This window comes from Littorina saxatilis, linkage group LG1, assembly GCF_037325665.1.
Source record: "Littorina saxatilis isolate snail1 linkage group LG1, US_GU_Lsax_2.0, whole genome shotgun sequence".
NCBI lineage: Eukaryota > Metazoa > Mollusca > Gastropoda > Littorinimorpha > Littorinidae > Littorina > Littorina saxatilis.
The window spans coordinates 76,929,309-76,952,614 of NC_090245.1; the positions used below are offsets into that span (position 1 = coordinate 76,929,309).

The 23,306-nt window shown below is 40.9% G+C and overlaps 1 protein-coding gene across 1 annotated transcript; it reads right to left on the minus strand.

The window, feature by feature from the left end:
* Nucleotides 1-1,958: 1,958 nt before the first annotated feature.
* On the minus strand, nt 1,959-23,200 carry LOC138979986 (uncharacterized). The gene is made up of 7 exons (XM_070352754.1): nt 23,049-23,200; nt 11,738-12,950; nt 11,114-11,484; nt 10,635-10,880; nt 9,743-9,949; nt 9,242-9,429; nt 1,959-8,176 (listed from the first exon to the last, which is right to left on the minus strand). Exons 2-7 carry the CDS (start codon nt 12,819-12,821, stop codon nt 6,703-6,705), a joined length of 3,570 nt encoding a protein of 1,189 aa, XP_070208855.1. The 5' UTR covers nt 12,822-12,950; nt 23,049-23,200; the 3' UTR covers nt 1,959-6,702.
* Nucleotides 23,201-23,306: the final 106 nt, after the last annotated feature.

Genomic DNA, 23,306 nt, shown 5'->3' on the forward strand with positions numbered 1-23,306 from the left:
TGTATTGTATTGTATTACATTCACATACTGCAGGGATGGCCACATCTCAAAATTTTAACTCGCCAGCCGGGCGAGTAACTTCAATGAAGTCACTTGACCGCCATAAATTTCGCTGGCCCGGTACATACCACACAACAAAATTAATGTTGAGTGTCAGGAGCCTTTATTTCGTTTCTCTAGAACAAGGCGTAGATTTTGCAGAGGACAGAATTCCTGCATCTGAAGTGTTTATATGGCTTTAAAACTCGAACGTACAACCAACAGATTTGCATTTGACCAGAATTGTTACTGGCCAGCCGGCCGAGCTGCCCGGCGGATTTTTTACTCGCCCCTGGCGATCGGGCGGACGATTTGGCCATCCCTGTACTGTATCAAAATCAATTAAATACAATACAAACAGCGACGTGAAGGCGTTTTCATACCTTGTTGGTTCCGACTCTAAGTTTCTGTCCCGTTTCAGCTAATCTCGATTTCAAAGCCATTCTTCCTTCCCGTCTTGTCCTCACAACTCTACTTTAAATGTACACTGATCACGAACAAAAAGAAGGTAGGACTGTTTCAAAATTCTGGTGAAATTTGCAATATGCGATTGGAAAATCTCAGCAACTATTTATTGACGATGAAATTCAGAACGTCTAAGTTCCATTTATTTGTACTTGAGTTCATTTTCATATGCATTCGAGCACAATATATTTTGGAGCCTTCCAGGGATTAATATTTGTTTACGTTTTAGAAATGCTTAAACCAAATTAGGTTGAGTGTGCGCGTGTGTGTGCATTCAGTGTGTGCGTTCAGTGTGTGTGTGTGTGTGTGTGTGTTGTTTATGTGTCTTTGTGTATGTGTGTGCATGTGTGCGTTTGTATGCATGTGTGTTTGTTTGTCTACTAATTTTGCTAGTAAGAGAGAAGCTCTTGTGCTCGTGCGCGAAAGGGTGGAAGGTGTGTGTGTGTGTGTTTGTGCGTGCGCGCGTGTGTCCATGTGTGTGTGTGTGTGTGTGTGTGTGCGCGCGCATGAAATTCATCTTTTCAAAGTACCTGAAATAACGATTGTAACGGAACACTGAAAGGTTCAACAATAGTTTGTGTCTTTTAATGTGGTGGAGAAGATTATCTACGTTTAGATGAATTAGAGTATATGGGTTTTGTTGCACTGTTTTATCGTTTATTGACACGTTCATGACACTTTTTGTCAATTAATTGTTAACAGATTTCTAGAGATATGCCTTTCTTGAAGATTTCATTTTTTGTTTGTGTGTGTGTGTGTGTGTGTGTGTGTGTGTGTGTGTGTGTGTGTGAGAGAGAGAGAGAGAGAGAGAGTGTGTGTGTGTGTGTGTGTGTGTGTGTGTGTGTGTGTGTGTGTGCGTGCGTGTTTGTGCAGAAATATATGTATCTTTCCATGAAAAACAGAAAAAGCAGCAAATACAGTACATCGGAAAACTATGTTCGACCCAGTTTGCTTAAACCGAATGTATTAACATAGTTAAAGATTTTTGAAGTTCTCCCAATTTATTTGCTCGTCTGTGTTTTCTCTCCAAAACAACAAAGCATGTGTGGCCAATTCCAAGGATGTGGCTCAAGCGAGGCTGTGAATTTAAAGCTACTGTAATCCGATGTTTTTGAATTGAATTTGTCGTTGTCATGCCAACGTAAATATCAAAGACAGGGTTAACCTATTTCTCTTTTCTTTAGTCTGCCTTTGAAATGACATAACGTCTGCGTCGCAGAAAGAGAGAAAAATTAAACAAAGAAGTCAAACAATCAAACAAACAAACTAACAACATCAACGCCGACAACAATAGCAATAATGATGTTGATGATGGTGTTGGTGTTGGTGATGTCAAACAAACAAAGGTACCCAAACAAACACAACAAAACAACAGCAACAACGAACGCGCACTCGTATACAAATTAATGCACACAAAAAACATGTTGCGTGTGCATGACGACTTGAACATGTGCTACGAAATGACATGTATGTAATTTGACCAAATTGAATACAACTTAATATAGGCTTTCAGCAAGTAACAATTGCCTGTACGTGTTAAACATTGTACTTTTTGTCTTAAAATGCACATTCCTTCTCATGTAAACCATTACAGATTGGTTAAGATTTTTACATCGGAGAAAAACGTCCTTCCACAAAAACACGCACCACAAAAACAGTGCAGCCTGGATGCCGATGGTTCCTGTGCAGAATGCAAATTTATTGATAAATTAACTTTGGAGAAATAATTTGATACAGGTGTCATTTACGAAAGTATTTCAGCAGAATATTACCATGCACAAAAAACAATGAGGCTGTAGATTTGTGGTATGTGTCAAAGCGGAAGGATGCTGTTATGATCCTTTTGACGAGAAGGAAGGTATCTTCAACGTTTGCAATTTGAATGGTTAGGCCGTGTGTGTGTGTGTGTGTGTGTGTGTGTGTGTGTGTGTGTGTGTGTGTGTGTGTGTGTGTGATGTTATGTTACAGGAGGCAAACATCGTTAGTGTGCAGTCTTCATATATTTACCAGCCAAAAGCATACACGCTTATATTTAGAGAAAAATGTTGCAATGCTTATCACATTTGACGGATCGAAAAATTAGCCAGAGATAAAATATTATGAATACACAAGAAAGGAAGAGATAACATTATGAATACCAATAAATTTCCGAAATCAATCACACACCTACTTTCCAACTCCACACCTAACCTGGACGCACAGAAAAAACAAATATCAATTAAGCAAAAAGAATACAATCAAAGGTAAGGTACAAAATATCTATTCGAAGCTCAGCAGGAGCTATGGTCAAGTGTAACTATGGAAGATTTGTGCAAACGCTAGAACGGTCACGTTCATGTATGTGTGTATAGAAACCATTATCGTTATGAAAAATCTGATATAAATTGGGCGAAGTTCAAAGTCTATTTCACGGAGCTCGCTGCACGAAGCTTTGACAACATTTTCCGACAAAAGACTTTGAGACGTCTTCACGAGGTCAACTTCGGGCTCAAGTAATGAAGGCCTTCAGTGTGAAGTTTTTTTTCCCTCTCTGACAAATAGAAACCACTGTGCCTATACCAGTGGCTTTGTGTGTATAACATGCGTTAAACTTAAAGGCAGAACAAGCGGAAAGATTGGTCCATGAAAAACGAGAACAGGACATGGAAAAGTATGGAAGGACAAAACGGATCAGGATAAGGAAATGAGCATAAGAGAAAACAAAGTAGACAAAAACACAAAAGTCTTCTGAATGCAAGATCAGGATAAATGAAAGGATTAACCATCAGAAACGAAACCAACTTCAGGCAAGAAAATCGAGAATAGATGTTGTAAGAGAAGACAACACAAAACAGAACAAATATGACCAGGAAACTGCACAGGGGCAGATCCGGGGCGGGCGGGGGGCGGGGTGGGTTACCGCCCCCCACCCACCCAAGCCTAAAAATAAATAAAAAAAAAAGATAAAATAAATTGGAAATAAAGAAAAACTGTTGGCTGAGATTTCACCAGATTTCTTCACTTTCCGGGGGGACGTGCCCCCGGACCCCTCTAGCAGCCGCCCTTTGTTTTCTAAGTGACGGTTTTGGGACGTATTTGGGTAATTTGTTGGCTCAGGTTGCACCAGATTGGTCAATTGTCCTTGTTTTGATCAAATTTTGTCTTTATAAATTTACTTTTGGGAAGGTGTATTAGGGGAAGTTTCTTGGCTCAGATTGCTCCATGTTTCTTGTTTTTATCAACATTTTCCGGGGGGCATGCCCCCGGACCCCCCTAGGAGGTTCGAATGCTTCGCGCCGTCGAATTGTCCCTAAAAGAAATTTGGAACCCCCCTTAAAAATGATGTGATCCGCCCCTGCTGCATGACAAAGCCATCAACTGTAAAAATAGGACAGATACATAAGACGTTCAAGACAAGAGCACACAGGTCAGAACAAAACAGAACAAGACAATGCTAGAGAGGGTAGTTATTACTGGAAGGAAAAGACAGTTATGATCTAAGAGATGAAAAATTAAGTCAAGAAATGATATATCAGAAAGGAACATGAAAGAACAGAAGAAGACAAGACAAGACCAGATAGGATCAGTTTGAAAAAGAAAGAGCACGTGAGACAAGAAAGCAGACATATAAGAAAACATGACGGGGCAGCACAATGCAAGTGAATGTAAAAGAAGACCAAAATGGTCAAGCAAGACACGTCAACGTAATTTCTCCTGTCGATAAAACGATAAACAGAGCCATGTTAATTTGAACGTTTAAGAAGCGATAAGATTCCTCAGTTGACGTAATTGCCTCCATATTCCGAAAAACAATCATCATCATCATCATCATCATCATCATCATCATCATCATCATCATCATCATCATCATCATCATCCGCCTCCTCCTCATCATTATCCTTGGAATACATTGAAACTGACTACATTTGTATTTTTGAGAGATGTAAGCGATAACTAAAACATATCATTCTCTAGAAACCTCTCCTTGCTGTATTTCCTGCATAAAAGCACAAACGGCGAACAATACAGATAAGAAAAAAGCTGCCCTCTCCCTCTTTTAAAAAAAGAAGAGGGAAATAGAAGAAGAAAGAGAGATGGAGGCAGTGAGAAATAAAGGATTCAAATTTGTTGATTGCACAAGGATACAGAGAGATGCGCCTCAAAAAGCAAAATATTCAATACCAACGTGAAAACACTTACCACCACCATCATCACACATTCCATAAATAGCATTATCATAATCTACTTTTGTCAATCACAAACCGAAGCCAACACACCATAGAGGCTATTGAGAATCAGTTTAGTCAAGGTTATGTCACATGTAAACAGTCTGGCAGAAGCTTGATCCTCTTTCCTATGTCAATTCAAGTCAAATATTTATTTATATAAAACCCCATGGGGTAACCTGAAAATAGAAGAAAAAAAGAAAAAAACAATGCTATAGGAAACGAAACAGAAAACACTAACAACAAAGGTACAATTAAACAGAAAATAGTGTGTGTGTGTGTGAACATATTCAACTTTAAACCATTACAACAGAAAAGGGCAGTAACTAGGGGTGTTAAAATGTGTTCATAATACATATAACGCATTTAAACTAAGTTTAACAATAAACGTTTCTTAAGACAAGTTAAATATCAGCACATTAAATTTGTTTAAAGGTAAGCTTGAACTGTATTAATAATTTCCTGGGTTCTGAAAAACAATCACAACGAAACTAATAATTTCACAAGAATGACATTTTGCACAAACTCTTTCCTTTGGACGGACAATTTTCTATTTTACCCTTTGTCATTGGACGCCCATTATTTAGTGTTCTATAGCGCAGAAATGCAAAAACAAGTACAAGGTTTTGTGGCAACATTTTGAAATAATGTTTGATTCAAAAGGCATTTTGAACACTAAAATTATAACAAGTCTTGTTCACATTATTTTCGGAAAACCTACTCCTGCTTCAAACTTCAGCCAAAAACAACAACAACACACACAAAAAATGAAAGAGAATTCTTTTATCGGTAAGTTGTGTAATGTTTTTTAAAAGTGTATATGCCATTATTATCATCTTCGTCATAAATAGTGAATTCTGAGACATCAATAAAACTGCATCAGTGTATAAGTGTAGACGATAAAACATTCACATATATGATAAGTACTTCGTCATCAAAAGTTTGCTTCCTCTATTGTGTTCTTATGTATGTGTACGTTTGGATGAAAACAAAGTCAAATTCAAGAAAATGCAAAAACGTAGTAATGAATCAGTTTCTCCCACCAATCCAATGTCTAGAGGCGTGACGACCATAGCACTTTACTTTAAACGAATCACCTTCAACAAATCTTCTGTTTAGACAACAAAGACACAATAAAACAAACAATGCATGAGGGACACACCTTGTCTTAAACCCCTGAAAACGCACTGGCCTTTAACAAAAGAAATATGGAGACTAACTATTTCAGTCAAGAAAGGAGCTCATCAAGTGAAACAATTTGCAAAGAAAATGTATTATTCAAAATGTATGAGAAATTAGCAGGCAAAACAATGTACATCCTGGTCAAACGCCTTCTCAAAATCTACTATAAAAGAAGAACGTAAAGACGTTTGCTCAAAATCGAGAAAATCTTCATACAACACTCTTAAAAAAAAATTCTTAATCAACCTTCAAAAAGCTCTGATAAAATGTTGTTACAAAATAACAAGCTTAACGCACAGGATTGCATAAGAGAGCAAATTTGTCAAATGCGGTCATCATCTTCACTTCCTAAGACATTTTTTGCACAATAATCAATTCCGTTTTGGTTTGTTATATCGTAACTAAGTGACAATGTACATGTATTGGCTATATAATGGTCTTTATTCATGACTGCATGCATTACTTCCATGAATCTAATGTAACAAGCTTTCTTTTGAAATGTTTTCTGTAACATGTTTCCACTCAGCATGAATATGATCAATAAAATGTGTGTTTTTATGGGGAGAAATTTTTTATGTGAGCCTGGTTCCTCGGCTATTGTGATTCTTACTGCTAACTGGTAATTCTCTTTTCATTTATTTGTGTGCTCTTTTTGTGGCGGCTTGCCTGAAAGTGATGGTATTTGTTCTCAGAATGTGCCAGTAGATGTGTTATTCAATTGTCCATATTTGTCATTATCAGCACTATACTTTATTACTGCTTGCATCGCTGGTATCTCAGGGTTTTTTACGTTTACCTTTTTTTTTTAAACTCATTGCTGGCTGTGCTGCTTTTCAGCCTGGTCCAGCATGGCTGCAATCTCCAGCTCGTATGGTCCTGGTTTCCCAACGTCAGGTGAGGACTGTTTCACATCTTGACCCATACCAGACCTGATCTCCAGAGTCAAGATCAGCTGACCTTGACACAACGTCATGACGTCACCGAGCTGCAAAACCAGGGTGTGCAGGACGTTGTCTGTAGCAGAGAGGTTCAATCTTCCAACATAGACAACAACAGCTTTTTCTGTGCCAATCAGACTTGGAAGATGTGCGAGTGGTTGCACTATTTTTTCCACGTTGACCAAATTCAGCATCTTCACGATGACTTCGACGTCCTCAATAGAATCGACGAAGATAACAACATCTGTGATAGTCAGTGGAGGAGGTACATTTCCTGAGTAGATGTCTAAACCTTCTGCACCAACTGTCTGTGCTTCTTCTTCATCCACCATTGCTGGACTTTTTCTGGCAGCATGATCTCTCGTTGAAGGTTGTGGAACAGGCTGTAGTTCTTCGTGTGCGACAGACTTTTCCTGACTGGATTCCTCATCACCAATGCTTTTTAAAGCAAGATCCCCGAGCAACTCCACAAGAGCTGTGCGTAGAAGAGACATGCACAGTTCACACTGCAATATCGTACAATTTGTTGACGATCCTTCTGGATGCCAGATAAACAGAGGTGAAGGCCCATCTGTTGGGAGACCGACGTAGCTGCTAACTTCAGCAACGTTCTGATGATCCTTTGGTAAAGACAGGGACATTTCTTTAGGGTTTGCTGCTGACGCTCCGGCTGGTTGAGTTCGGGCAGGTCCTTGTTGCAAGCCGTATTTGATCAAAGCCTGAATGGACGAAGGAACTCTAGTCATCGTTGAGAGGTGCACTAGCTTATACTTCTCTTTAGGCAAAGTGACCTTTGTTGCTACATCTTTGACAGCCCAGACTGAGGATGCCGTGTTTGTTACTTCTGTCAGTAAATGGCTGAGGTCTTTATCTCTGTTGACACGGTCGAACACAGCAAACATGTTCTTTTTCCCTCTCAGACTACTCAGCGTCGCTGTGTCGCCAGTCACAGATTTAAAACGAATAACAGACTTTTCCTTTCTTGCTCCCGCTTCCTCAGTGGACCAAAAATAGACATTACCTGTATACTGCGTATCATTTTTTGCAAAATCTTCATACTTTTCTCTCAGATCCGTCAGCAGTCTGGGAATAAAAATCAAAACATCAGAACCTTTTCGGAGTTCCATTCTGGCCCTAACCTGCAGCAATTCTGTGACACCCGTCCCTGCGGGTGCTTCAATAACCACGTGCGACTCGCCAGATCGTAGCAGGTTGTCCTCATCAGCGGTTAGGACCGGAAGGTGGTGACGGTTGGCCGTCTCCGCCACAGCTTCGGCCAGGCTGCGGATCTGATGCCGTGGTTTGGTCACACCCCACACCTCCACCACTGACCAGCTGCAGGTGTACCTGGTACAAATAAAAAGTATTGAGCTTTCCATGACCTACGAATCGTTTACAAAAGGATGACACGAATTAGGAGAATCAGGGATGATCTCATGAACATAGAATCCCCCCACACACACACACACAAACATACACACATTCTCTCTCTCTGTCTCAAACAAACAAACAAACAACGGAAAACTGGACAACCAAACAGTCAGAGCAGAGTCGAGTAAGTAAGCAATGGTCAAGTTTGTGGTCCTACTTTGATTTGATTCCTGTAAAAATTCAAATCTGGGGTCATTTGCATCAAAACAAATTGTAGCTTGAATCACCTTTAAAGGCAAAGCCATTCAAAGAGGATTGAGATTTTAGAGCTAAGTTAATAGCCCCATAAAAACTGCGAAGGATACGCAAAGGTTCCCAAAGCCATACCAGGAGAAAACAGCAGCGAGACCTCACCACAAACGGTTCTCTACAATTGGCAGTTGTCGAACCGGCGACTGACCTACAAGAAACGTCGAGCTACTATAAATAGCACACGCTTAAGCCGTCCAGGCTGGCAGATAACGCTGTCAGGGCAAAGCTGCTGAGAAAGGAGACTACTGTGTCACCTTGTCCCAGTTGTAATTAATAAAAAGTCTCCCTGATAACATTTACTTTATATGTGACAGGGAGACTACCGTCGCCCTTCACAGCAGACTCTGCAGAGTTGTTCGCCTTAGAAGTTGCGAGCTATTTATAGCTCGCAAGGCAACACCTGTGGATTGTAGAGTTCTGTTTGTGATGGGGTCTGGCGGCTTTTGTCTCTCTGTACATAAAGGAAAAGTTTGTGTGCGCGCCTGTGTGTGTTTTTAATCTAAGACAAATGTCGCCAATGTTTTTACAGAGTGACGTTAAATAAACGATTTTATCATCATCATCTCTCTGTATGTTCATGGATTCCTATGCGAATGCATAACAGTTTTTATAGGGCTTAGAAATAAGCTCTAAAATTCTCAATCCTGTTTGATTGGACTTCGCCTCCAAAGGTGATTGTGGTGTTTCGGCACTCGGTTACATATAGTTTTATATATCGCAATTATGTACCTGGCAAAGATCTGCATATAATTGTCAAGAGACACATTCAACCGTCGTTCACGAAGCCTGTCCAGCCAAGCAAGAAGCTCGTCGCGTGATTCTTTGGACACCCAATGGCGATGTCCCACACAGGGTAAGCGGTCCAACGTTAGAAGTTCATTCAAACCATCGTCAGTGTCAAGAGTACTTGCCAATATCTGGAAAATATATCCATGATTTTTCATCATAAAAAAACAGGGGTAACCTGAATGAATTTCTGTGCTGAATCTTTGTGGCATGATGATCACAATCAACTTCCGATCATTTCACCCTTTTTTTTTTTTTTTTTTACAAAGATTGTAATGAAATTAATTATAATGACAGATTAAAATCACATGGCAGCTTTTCCGAGTCCAATGAATGCGCGTGTCTCATTATTAGATGAGGGGACAGGTCTTGGGAAGAAATGTTCTTTGTTTCCAACTTCTTGGTAAAAATACATTTACACAAATTAAACTTATTCCAGCTGACCTTTACAAAACTTGGGTCCAGCTTTTGCTTCAGTTCTTGCGATGTGATGTTCGGCAAAGCCATGACCTTGCGCACACATCTGTCATCCAGGTCAAGGTCACTTAGCACTTGTTTGATGACCTTGACATCTTTCTCCAGCTGCTTGAGTGTCTCTCGCACCTGCTTTTTCACTGTGCCGCTATTTGTGCTCGCCTCGATGCAGGTAACCTGAAGTTACAGTAACAGTTTGAACATAAATCTATAGCAGAGATGTTAATTTTCGCGTCACTTTAAATGAAACAACCACACGCAGAGGCAATGAACCATCGTGGCTTTATATTCAGCACAGTCCTTGTCTTCGACACACAAGAAGAAAATGAAAATGATGAACTGCTCCTTCGCGCAGAGTTATATGAGCCGGTTACACTTCAGCTGGTCTAACTAGTCTAAATCACTTCTTTCAGATAATGTTGAGAGCCAAGCGTTGATTAGTATGCAATTGCTGCAGTAACTACGTCTGAGGCATGGGAGGCTGCGTTGACCCCAAGGGACTAATTCTTTTTGATGTCCAATGTTAACTCAGCTGTAATGGCGGTTTTTAAAATAAAGGGAAAAAAGAAAGCCATAAACCATCATTCATGCAGACATATAATCATAAACCCCGAGCACTTCAGTTGGCCGGAATGGTCTAAACCGCATCTTTAAGATAAAGCTGTGTTGATGAGTATACATATGACTCGGAACTTGCACAGTTAACTGCTCTCTGGTAGGTTTTATTGGGATAGAATCTGAAACGTGTTCACTGTTCGGGATATCAACATCTCATTGACTGTAGAGCATTGAGATTGTACAAAAGTTAACGGAAACGTGTGAACCTTAAATACTGTGATGATTCCCAGAACTTCATGCATACCTGAACACAGATGATTCCAATGTCTGGTCCTACCATCAGTATATCGTGGCTGCCTTCCTCTTCTGGGCATGTCAAGACCTTAAGCACTTCTTGAGGTGCATGCCTCATGTAGCTTTCCTTGAACTTATAGTCAGATATAATTGTAGCACCAATATTCATCTGACGCAGTATTTGCTCCAATGCAAAACACACTCTGGCAAGAGCTTCCTGACCACGTATCGCTGGGCTCTGAGGTATCAGCAACACCTGAGAAGAAAAATTAAAATACAAACAAACTGACATTTTGGAGAGGAACAGAAAAGCCTCCCAGATTTTATCAATTTCAAAACTACGAGACAAGAGAAGTGAAAACAAAAGGGATGAAGAACATATTGATACGATGAAGATATGAAGACGTTACAAGTCTGAATGGTTGTCGCGATCTAAATCTCTTAATTGACTCTAATATTCAACGAAATAGGCAATCTGGACGACACTACCTTGTGTCCTTCGGGTTTGTCTTCCAATTTTTGCTCATTGAAGGACGTTGCTGGTACTCGCACAACGCTGGTACGGATATGTTCAGGCGCTTGTTCAGGTTCTGAAGCGGGCGCCATTGCTTTAAGAGAATAATTATGTAGTTGTTGTTTTACAGTCTTCAGTTGGTCAGACCCTGCGCGTCTGGGGGATAACTGTGAGAACGGCTGCCTGTCGTATTTTTGGTAGTTTTTATGCGCTGGACGGTGTTGTTGGTGAAACGGTTGACGACGTGGTTGCTGTTCCACAGGGCCCTGGCTTGGGATGAACTCTCTTGCGTTTTGTCGTAACTGATAGGCAGGATTTTCAGCAGCAGGGATGAACGCTTGTGCATCTGCAATACACAGCAAGTACTAAGACAAAAACAACATCAAGAACAATAACAGAAATAACCAATGCATTCTCTCCGGAAAAAAAGAAGATATGCGACACCAATGCTGATGGTGTTTAATGGAATAATTTAACACGCAAAAATGAAAAAAATATGCCTCTCGCTTAGTATTGAAAAAAAAAAGTGACGGTTCTGCCTTAAGGCTTGGCGTAACATGAGAAAAACAGTCACGATGTTATGGTTCAAACTGTCATACCCTGTGCTGCAGGCATAGGAACATACTGAAGTGCTTTTTGAAAGGGACCAACTGCAGTGTCAATTTGATCCCCTGAAGCTAGACTGCCAGATTCTTGATAAGTTTCATTTTCTTCATAAGTGGAGCTTTGACCAACAGTCACTTGTTGGAATACTTCTGGCACCGATGGCGCAGTGGTTTCCACCTGTGGGTAATGGTAAGGTCCAGCAGGAGATGAAAAGTGTGTCGGCTGCCCTGCAAACGTTCCACCCTGCATTTGAACAGAATATCCTGCGAGTGGCTGGTTGTATTGAGGTCCAGGCACGTAGGACATTGGAGGTACGCCCTGAGCAGGGGTTGGGTGTTGTTGCTGTAGTTGTTGAAACTGGAATAGCTGGTGAGTATGCTGGTGCATTTCAATATCTGCTGCTATTTTCTTCTCTTCCTCTAACTGTTGCTCTAGGCGCGCAATCCGCTCGTGTACTTGTGTTAAATTTTGTTGATGAGGTAAATGTTGCTGCTGTGCAAAATGTGACCATTGTTGTTGTTGTTGCTGTTGTTGTAGTTGTTGTTGCTGTTGTTGTTGTTGCAATATCAAATGTTCGCGGGAAACGCTTGGAAACTGTGATACTACTGTCTGAGACATTTGAGGCTGCACTGAACCCAACTGATGGGCACCATAGGCAACACCGCTTGAAAGTGTTACAGGGTGCATGGTGACAGACGGTGGCGAACTGGGAACTCCATAGCGATGTGAACCACCCATGATTTGTGAAGAGCCTAAGTAGGAACCTGGATGTCCATACACGAGAAATGTTGACGGTGGTAGCTGTGGTCTGTTTTCTACTCCTACGACATTAGGTTGACCTTGTCCTTGCTGCATTGCGGCGTGAAAGTGTTGTTGGCTCTGCGGAATAACCCCCACCCCGGGCTGTTGAGGAAATTGAGCAAGACTAGATCCTGTCAGGTTTTCCACCGAAGATGACAACTGGTGCTGGTGGTCAGCGGGTTGAAGACTATCGTCTTGGTGTGGAAATGCCATTGGTAGAGGTACACAATCCCATGGACCGTAGTGAAGAGATCTCGCCTGGTACTGCGCAACCATTTGCACGCTGTCAAATCGGGCTTTGAGATTGCTAGGCAGATATTGTTGTAGTCCTGGACAAAGTGGCTGAACAAGACTTCCTTATTTCTTGTTGCTCGTCAGTATCGCTATACTCAGTGGTAAGTTCTTCTGCAATGAAACACAAATCAAGAGTATAAATCGTGTACATAACCATTTTTCAAAACTGCATTTTCTTTCAAATTAATTTGAACAATTCTATGCTATTTATCATCAAAAATAGAAACTACTATGAATCTTTTTAATCTTTTTAAACACATTCAGCTCTACTGCATTTCGGCTATTCTGCAACTGATTTTATTTTTCAGTATGAGTTATGAAAGAAGCAAAGACGCTAATACTTTTGACACCGACAGGAATACCCTGCAAAACGCAAAGAATATACAAAAAACCGCAAATGCTTGGTTAATGGTCATACGACGAATTGCGCATCTATTGAGCTGCTCATTAGCTTTTTTCATCTTTCTTTCTTTATTTGGTGTTTAACGTCGTTTTCAACCGTTCAAGGTTATATCGCGACGGGGAAAGGGGGAAGATGGGATAGAGCCACTTGTTAATTGTTTCTTGTTCACAAAAGCACTAATCAAAAAATTGCTCCAGGGGCTTGCAACGTAGTACAATAGCCTATATGACCTTACTGGGAGAATGCAAGTTTCCAGTACAAAGGACTTAACATTTCTTACATACTGCTTGACTAAAATCTTTACAAACATTTACTATATTCTATACAAGAAACACTTAACAAGGGTAAAAGGAGAAACAGAATCCGTTAGTCGCCTCTTACGACATGCTGGGGAGCATCGGGTAAATTCTTCCCCCTAACCCGCGGGGGGTAGCTTTTTTTCATCACTTAACCATACGATCCACACCAAAGAATAACACTGTTTGACAATTCCCTTCTTTCTGAACTTATAATGACCTAAACATGACACATTCAACACAGGTCGTTGATTCCACTCACAGACAAATGTAAACTCGTTCCACTGACACAAAACTATTTCAACTCTACTCATACTACCAGGTTCGTTTTCCTTTACATTTTGCTCAGTTCTTTTTCTGGAGGTTGAGTCAGACTTACTCGACACAAAGATAGAAATTCCGTTGTGCGTGGTTTCTTTTTTAGTTTCTGTCTGGTATTGATTGTTTTATATTAGCGGCTGACGTCATCTAGCTACATTCGCGATGACGTGTAATTACCAGGTACAGTTGTTTAACTCCCTCAGTTTTTTCCCTCATGCATATTAAAGATTTTGTTTAGCATAAGCAGCAGTTAATTCAAGCCACAGCTCAACGCTAGCACTAACAATCACAAAACCAAAGAGAGAGACAACAAACCTCAACTCAACTCAACTCAACTCAACATCCGATGCCAAAATCACATCAGGTTAAAATGAATGGTTTTTTTGTGTGTGTGTGTACATCCACGGCAGACTGCAAGGACAGTATGATATGTCCGATACAAAAAAATGTCTGGCAAGTGCAGTAATATTCCATCCTAGTAGTGTCCGAAGACCAACTAAAGGACGTAATGGCCTTTAGCAAGAACCTAACACAAATATTTCTGCGAAGAAATGCAAAAGGCATGTGATTATGTTTATTGTGTGTGTGGTTTTTGTGTGTGCTAGTTTTTTGTGTGTTAATGCCCGGGGAAATAAGCACACAAAAAAGTAATCGTTATGGTCAGGGTATGTAATGTGATATATATATAATGCGATATGTTTTGATTTTGACAGATATATTGATTTGTGAAGACTGTTATGATAGCTGTACAATGAGCATTTCAATTCCTTTTAACTCATGGTACTTTAAGGTTTATCTACAATTCGATTGTGTGAAATAAACAAACATGGAACCGTAATACTTCATTGACCAAAACCTGAAAGCTTTACAACATTGGACATAATTATTTTTGTTGATGTGTGTTACTGAAAGTGTGTGTCAAACCACAAATGATCGTACACTTCTTATAATGTACTTTTGGTGAAACTTATATGAGGTGGTCCACTTTTTCAGAATGTTAAAGTGGACTTTAAATATAGCTGTTTTTTGTCGAACAGTATTGACAAATCGAAAACTTTCTCAAAATCACTGTCAGTGAGCCATCTTGTCACATTGCCTTGTTTCTGTTGAATTTCAGAGCATGATAACACACGCTTACCACCTGATTGTTGTTAATCTACATTCAAATCTATTCAAATTTATTAAAACTATATTAACACAGACTTGCTTTGCTAAAAAAATCGATTTTCATTTCATTCAGAAAAAGGAAACGTAGTAAGATTGTACAAGGAATCAAATAGAACATATTTAATTTCTTTGTGTGTGAAAAGAATCCTTTGAATTCTAGATGTATATTAATGATTTTCAAAGACAGCAGATTTTCCCTAGATTACCTGGAAATGTTACTTCATGTCTATTTTTTCCTTTTCAAGTCCATCGCTAAGCCAGTCCAGCAAACAAGGAAAAGTTTAGTTTGAGACTGTGATTAAGTTCTCCACAATGAACAACGTCAGTGTGACTCCTTTTTCTCCACAGGATATCACGAACACTGTGGTCAGACCAAAATATCGCTGACTGAGAGGAGCACCCATCCCACGTGTAAAACATTCAGATTATGCGAGTAAAGAGTGCAACTCAAATATTTAGTTGAATCAACGTGAATTTTGTTTATTTCTCGAATACTAAATTCGTAACAAGCAACAAGTAAGTTATTTTGAATAAAATTCTGTTTTAACCAAGAAGCATGAAGTTGTTGCTGTAACTAAATATATCCACTGTTAAAAATATATCGAAATCATGAGAATTAAAAAAAAATGCTTGTATCCATTGTACTCAAAACTAACCTCAAGTGAAAATGAACACGGTGCAAAAAAGGAACATCCTTGCATGTCAAGAAAATGGCACTAAACCTAGACTTGAGTGAATAACTATCAACCGATGTGCATCCGCAATACGTATAGGAAATTTGCTTTGTCAAAACAACATAACAACAACAACAACAACAACAACAACAACAACAACTACAACAGCAACAACAACAAAACACAGGAAATAAAAACTGTCTGTGTCTTTTCGTGTAAACATTTCATAAACGAAAGGTTTACTGTCATTGCATCAGAAACTAAATATTGCGCCACAAGTGAAAACATTGGCGCTAATTCAAAATGTTCCCGCAATAAACTAGACTTTTGGCACAGCTTGCGGAAGTGAGTCGACTTTGTGAATGCCGACCAATGACATTCCCCTGACACTGCAAGGGTGGCATAATGGAAAGACGTAATGGAAAAACTATGAATATAAGATGAAAGGGACGGCTTGCATTGGAAGTGAATTAGCTGAGAAGGAATTCAGAATGATCGTGCACTTTGTGAAGAGTCTTTGAAATTTGGTATGGTGGTAGGTATGGACACAAGGTTTTCAAAAACCATCGCAAACAAATTAAGCTCGACCTCGATTGGTCTGTTTGCGCAAAATCCAATATGGCCGCCACCCGGAGAAAGGACTGCTAAATTACACCCATTGTTACCACTACAGCATTGAGAAATACAACTTTTCACATGTGTTTTAGTGCAAGCAACCCATATCCAAGATGGATTTGACGTTTGGAGGTCATTTTAACGTCAAAGGTCATTCATATGTCATTTTCAAGGTCATTTCATTTCAGAGTGTAATAACTCTGAACCTACTCAATTTAAAAAGAAACAATTAGTCTCTATGCCCATGTTTTCGACCACTGGGAGTCTATTTCTGAACTCCTTGAATATCTCAGTCTCACCAGTTAAGCTGAAAAGGTATATATGCCATTCAAAATGGCCCCATTCATAGCCCATGTTGTTTTGCTTTTGGGCACACAAACTATGCCCGCTGGATGCCTGTCTTCCCGAAGGACATGGCTTGTCTGCCAGAGACTCATCCAGGTGTCCATGAACCCTTTGAGGAAGAGAAGTTCGTTGTGCAGCGCAGTGACAAAAAGTTCTCCCTCATGGCGCTTGACCAGAGCCAGGAGCACAGCATCAAATTCCTGAAGGAGGACAGTGGAGCAAAAGGACTGTATGGTCAGCCAGAGAAAAAAGAGGTTATTGAACTCTCCAAACCAGAGGTCCTGAGAGTCATTGATGAATTTGAAAATGAAAGTCTTTCAGCTTCAAACAGAGAAGTCAATTTAGAGCACCCAGAGTCTTCTGTTGCCGAACAAAACAAGTTCCTGAAACATCTCAAAGCACTGCTCTTTCTTGTGAAAGAGGGAACAGTGGTCAGCCCATTCAAGGAGACAGGCTCCCAGCTCGTCACATTGGACACCGGTGAAGTCAAGGACCCAGTAATTGTCAACTGCTTGAGGGAAGCTCCAAACATCGGCAAGGCCATGTTTTCAGAGTTTGTGAGAGACAGACTTGAAACTTGCTTCAAACCATTGTCTGATGTTATCCCAAGGGCCAATTTGTACACTTTCATCAACCGGCCACCTGTGGACCTGAAGAAGGGTGCTAACAAGTTGGGATCAGCAAGGGCAAATGCGGCGCTCATCACCAAGTTGTTTCTGTCCTTGCTAGGACGACCTGATGGTGATATGGACGACTTTTTCAGACACACGAGATTCAGCGTGAGCCTCCTTCCTCGTGTGATCGTGGAAAACTGATGTCAGGTACAAAGTCTGCTCTTCTTGGCTGCCTGCCTGGAATGCCTGTTCCTGGACGCTCTCCTGCAGCAAAAGAAGCCTCTGTGATCGTACTGGATATGCCAGCCATCATCCATATTGTCAAGCCCCAGCGTGCCACTGTGTTTGAAGAATACACACTTATGCATTTGCTACCCTTCTTAGAGAGCCAGATGACCAACGACACCACAAGAGTGGATGCTGTTTGGGACACATATCAGGATGCAAGTCTCAAATCACAGACTCGTGCCAAGCGGGGTGAAAGTGAAGGAAGGCGAACTAGAGTCTTAGCAAAGATACCTATTCCAAAGGGAGCTGACTGGCAGAAGTTGCTCGAGGAGTCTGGCAACAAGGATGAGCTGTTCCAGTTCCTCAGTGAGCAACTAGTGCGACATACCACTGATGCAAGATATCATCTCCTGACTACGAAGGTTGACCTTGTGCTCACTAACAGACCAACAGATATATCAGCCTTATCTCCTAGCCACCAAGAAGAAGCTGACACACGGATAATGCTTCACCTCTGCCATGCTGCTGAGCAGGGACACACTAAGGCCTACCTCAGGACAGTGGACACAGATGTGGTGGTTCTTGCCATCCATCACTTTGATCAGCTGAAACTGTCAGAGCTGTGGATTCGATTTGGGTCAGGAAAGACATTCAGAGACAGTCCAGTACATTACATTGCTCAACAGCTGGGACCTCCACGCTGCCAGGCACTTCCCTTCTTTTATTCCTACACAGGATGTGATGTAACATCGGCCATGTTCGGAATTGGCAAAAAGACAGCATGGAATGCATGAGCCACTTTTCCTGAGGTCACTGACACCTTCATCGCCATCACCCAGGACCCAACCATCCTCACACTCGACTCACTGCACATGCAACGTCTGGAGCGTTTCACTGTGCTGATGTACAGCAAAAACTGTAGATCAACGTCTGTCAACGAAGCAAGAAAGCTGATGTTTACTGTTGGTCTCAAACCTCTGGAATCCAACCTACCAACCCAGCATGCGTTGTTCCAGCACACAAAGCGAGCATTGCTCATCGCAGCTTTCATCTGGAAACAGTCTCTGTCCAAAACTTCCAACATCCCAAACACAAGTGAATGGGGATGGTTATGGAACGAGAGAACCAAGGCATGGGTGCCATACTGGACAAGTCTGCCTGACGCCAGCACAGGGTGCTCACTGTTGCTCCACTGTGGCTGCTTGGTTGCTTGCAAAGGAAAATGCAAGTGTCATCGCGCTGGTCTTCGCTGTGGTCCACTGTGCAAGTGTGAAGGAGGCTGCGCAAACAGTGACAGTGACTAAGTCCAGAACTTACGACCAGTCGACCATATCTATAACATCGACAATTCTGAGCACCATAATTCGTGTTTAACTAAATAATAGTTAGTCGTGAGTTCAAGAACTTGAACCGTGAGCTCACAGGGCTCACGCATGGGTGTACAACCCAATTTAATCTTTTGAAGTTAATAAATTCCAAAGTTATCGTCTTTGTTACCTGAAATGACCTTGAAAAATGACCTTTGACCCTGAAAATAGCGGTGAAACACCAGAGATCTCATATTTGGATTCCTTGCACTAGAAAACATGGGATAGCAGACATTTGACAAGGTTCTTGTAATAATGGGAGCTGCTACATGACATTTACTGCTTCCGTCGGCGACCATATTGAATTTTGCGCAAACAGGCAACAAAACGTAGGGTTGAATTTGTTTGCGATGGTTTTTGAAAACCTTATGACCATACCTAACTCCATGCCAAATTTCAAAAACTCTTCACCAAGTGCACGATTGTTCTAGATATGACAGAATTCCCACCGCGCTAAATGTTTCAATTGAGACGGTGTGTAGGGTAGAGCGGGGTTGGTTGTGACAGAGGGGTTGGTTATTACAGACATATTTTTGGAAATGTTTTCGATAAATGTCTTTAATGATGTCATATCCGACATTTTGCAAAAGTGGAGGTCGCACTGTCGTGGTGACCTAATTTTGTCAGCAAATTTATTGAAACGTTGGTCAAGTCATTCTTTGACTCAGTCCGGACTATGGGATTGCATTTCTGCTCGAAAACTTAAACATTTCTTATTTAATTTTCAGTTTTTAATTTTCACCGAGAGATTAAAAACATATTTGCATTGTTTTTATTGTAATATAACTTGAGTTAGGTCTTATGTTGTCATGCTTCGTCGAAACCAGCTCGACCCGTCTCGGGTTACGGGTTTTGGGTATGCAGGTTTTAGTACTCTCAACAGAGACAGATTCCAAGTTTTCAACGCCGATCTGTAAGCTTCAGACCGAAAGAGTGACTAAATGTTTTGATATTGCTTGACGCGATTTTGTTATCTGCTTTTTACATTTAGTCAAGTTTTGACTAAATGTTTTAACATAGAGGGGGAATCGAGACGAGGGTCGTGGTGTGTGTGTGTGTGTGTGTGTGTGTGTGTGTGTGTGTGTGTGTCTGTCTGTGTGTTTGTCTGTGTGTCTGTCTGTCTGTGTGTGTAGAGCGATTCAGACTAAACTACTGGACCGATCTTTATGAAATTTGACATGAGAGTTCCTGGGAATGATACAGGGCCGGACTAGGCAAAGAGGAGGGGGGGGGGGGGGGGGTTGCCAGTGGTGGTCCAGGGAGATGTTCCTCTGCCCCTTGTCAGTGGGGGTCAGGGGGCAAAGCCCCCTGAAGCTGAAGGGTAGGTCATATTCTGAGATAGAAAAATGGTCGCTCCTTGCATGAAACGGCATACTAAAATAAACAATAATACATTTTTTTTAATAAGTGAGGTACATGTTTAGGCTGGGGGGGGGGGGGGGGGTTGCGCAACCCCCATAACCCCCCCGGTAGTCCGGCCCTGTGATATCCCCGGACGTTTTTTTTCTTTTTTCGATAAACGTCTTTGATGACATAATATCCGGCTTTTTGTAAAAGTTGAGGCGGCACTGTCACACCCTCATTTTTTAATCATATTTGATTGAAATTTTGGCCAAGCAATCTTCGACGAAGGCCGGACTTTGGTATTACATTTAAGCTTGGTGGCTTAAAAAATGATTAATGAATTTGGTCATTAAAAATCGGAAACTTGTCATTAAAAACATTTTTTTTCTAAACGATCCAAAAACAATTTCATCTTATACTTCGTCATTTTCTGATTCCAAAAACATATACATATTAAAACAATTAAAAATATGATAAAAATTAATTGTCCGAAATCGATTTAGAAACAATTTCATCTTATTCCTTGTCGGTCCCTGATTCCAAAAACATATAGATATGATATGTTTGGATTAAAAACAAACTCAGTACGCTAAAAAGAATAGAGATACAGAAAAGCGTGTTATCCTACTCAGCACGACCATTACCGCACTATTCTGGCTTGTCGATTTCACTGCCTTTGCCACGAGCGGTGGACTAACGAAAGTACGAGTATGCGGTCTTGGTGAAAAAATGCAGTGCGTTCCAAGTTTCGTCAAGTTCTGTGAGTTGGACACTGAGCTTGACTAAATGTTGTTATTTCGCCTTACGCGACTTGTTGTTGTTGTTGTCGCTAAAAATAGTATGAATAAACAGTTTTAGGTTACAACCAATTATTGCGCGAGAACATAGTTGCCTGCATTACATCGAGTCCGTATTATGCTGGTTGTAAAATGTTTGGTATGCTATTGTTTGACGGCATAGCTACGTCGACGCTTTTGCCGTGAACACAAAGAAACGTGCTATGATCGGTTAAAGATGTATTCCTTCTCATGCTAATCTGTTAGTCAAGAACTCGAGAACCGTCTACAAGCGCTGTGGGCATACCGCTTACATTTACCCCAAAAAATCAGCAGGCTGCTGCAAGGCTGCTTCCTGTGTGTAAAAGAATGTTCGTTGAATTTATTGTGTACATTGACATTAAATTGGTGTCACATACAAATAATTATGCTTCGGGAAAACATTGACACTCTGCGCAGAGACCAGTCAGACCGTTAATTTGTGGCATGTGTCCAAGTGGAGAGATGCTCTCATCCCATGCACAATTCTGGTCAGATCAGTCCGACCCGGCTCAGTGGTGCACATGTTCGCTTTCACCGGAGAGTATGATGGCACCCCCCGCGGGTTAGGGGGAAGAATTTACCCGATGCTCCCCAGCATGTCGTAAGAGGCGACTAACGGATTCTGTTTCTCCTTTTACCCTTGTTAAGTGTTTCTTGTATAGAATATAGTCAATGTTTGTAAAGATTTTAGTCAAGCAGTATGTAAGAAATGTTAAGTCCTTTGTACTGGAAACTTGCATTCTCCCAGTAAGGTAATATATTGTACTACGTTGCAAGCCCCTGGAGCAATTTTTTTATTAGTGCTTTTGTGAACAAGAAACAATTAACAAGTGGCTCTATCCCATCTCCTCCTCCCCCACCCCCCCACCCCCTTTCCCCGTCGCGATATAACCTTCGTGGTTGAAAACGACGTTAAACACCAAATAAAGAAAGATAAAGAAAGAAAGTATGATGGCACCTTTAAAGTTGAGGGGTTGCTCATGATACCGTGGTGAAACATTCTTGTCATATAAAATTTAGTTTGGTAAGAGCAAGACGGTGGTTAGAGTAAAAAGTATCACATGTATAACCAGACCCACTCTACCCCAAAAGACAGGTTAGCCGCTGTGAAAAGGCAAAAGTCTGCATTCTAGCATAGACCTACTTCTAGTGAGAATGAGGCTGGTTGTAAAATGTTTGGTATGTTTGTGAACACAAAGACACGTTAGCTAGGAAAAGGCATACTTCTGCATTCTAGTTAGAATGAGGCTGCATGGTTGTAAAATGTTTGGAATGATCGTGGACACAAAGAATCATGCTTTAATCGGTTGAAGATGCATTACTCCTCAAGGCTGTTTCTTGTGTTGAAAAAACACGACTACAAAAGTGACACGTTGACTTTAAAGAAACCTTGCCGTGCTGTCCAGGATTTTGCGTAAGACAAGAGCATCCCAGTTCCACTTGGACACATACCTGTGCAGAGCTGGAATATTTTACTGAATTAATTTTACAGATTGACACAGGTGCCAGTTACAAAAGAAATTCAGCTAAAGAGTACACCTCTGTAAAGATAGCAGCCCGAATTTAATTGATTGTGTAAATGTCCAAGTGGAAGGATGATACCCCCTATGTAAACGCTTGCACATATATGTAGTGGTTTACAAGATGGTGTGACACTGGAAGGAAAGTGATCTGAAGGCTGACTGTTACATTTCTGAGAAGAAAAAAAAGTTTGAAATCAGTTCGACAGTCACAATAATTTATGACATTTTGGCACCACACAGACTTTGTGTAACACAGCTAAACTCCTGTCACTTTGCACGTGAAAATGTATACACCGCAAATCAAAACTTGTTTCGACAGTGGAAACACCGTATGACATCCAAAGTGATAATGCTTGTCAACATCCACACAAAAATATGACATTCCTTTGGTGTGTGTGATTCACAGACCTCACAATCAGACACCAAGACTGAATGCACCACATGCAAAAAGTGCATTTCAGCGTGGACAGATAATACGGGAATTTTACATTTACCTCCGAGAGCATTCGGTATTTTCTCGATGTTCTTTCACGGTGACAGTGCGTCTTTTTGCTCCGTATCCACAACACAATCTTCGAAATGGTGCAGGTTTTTCACTCCAGAAACGCCACAACACACTGAGGGGACTTTTATAAATTCCCCTTCTGTAGATTTCCACACTATGGGTTTATTCGCGGAGTACACGTCAACTCGTGTGACGAATAAGAATGGAGAATATCGGAAATTTCCACTGCGCGTAATATGCCTATGCC

Coding starts and splice junctions, on each gene's coding strand:
- LOC138979986 (XM_070352754.1), bottom strand. CDS start 12,821: ATGGTTGCGCAGTACCAGGCGAGATCTCTTCACTACGGTCCATGGGAT. Junction 11,485..11,737: donor TCCTATGCCTGCAGCACAGG/GTATGACAGTTT, acceptor TGTGTATTGCAG/ATGCACAAGCGTTCATCCCT. Junction 8,177..9,241: donor TATATGCAGATCTTTGCCAG/GTACATAATTGC, acceptor TATTTGTACCAG/GTACACCTGCAGCTGGTCAG.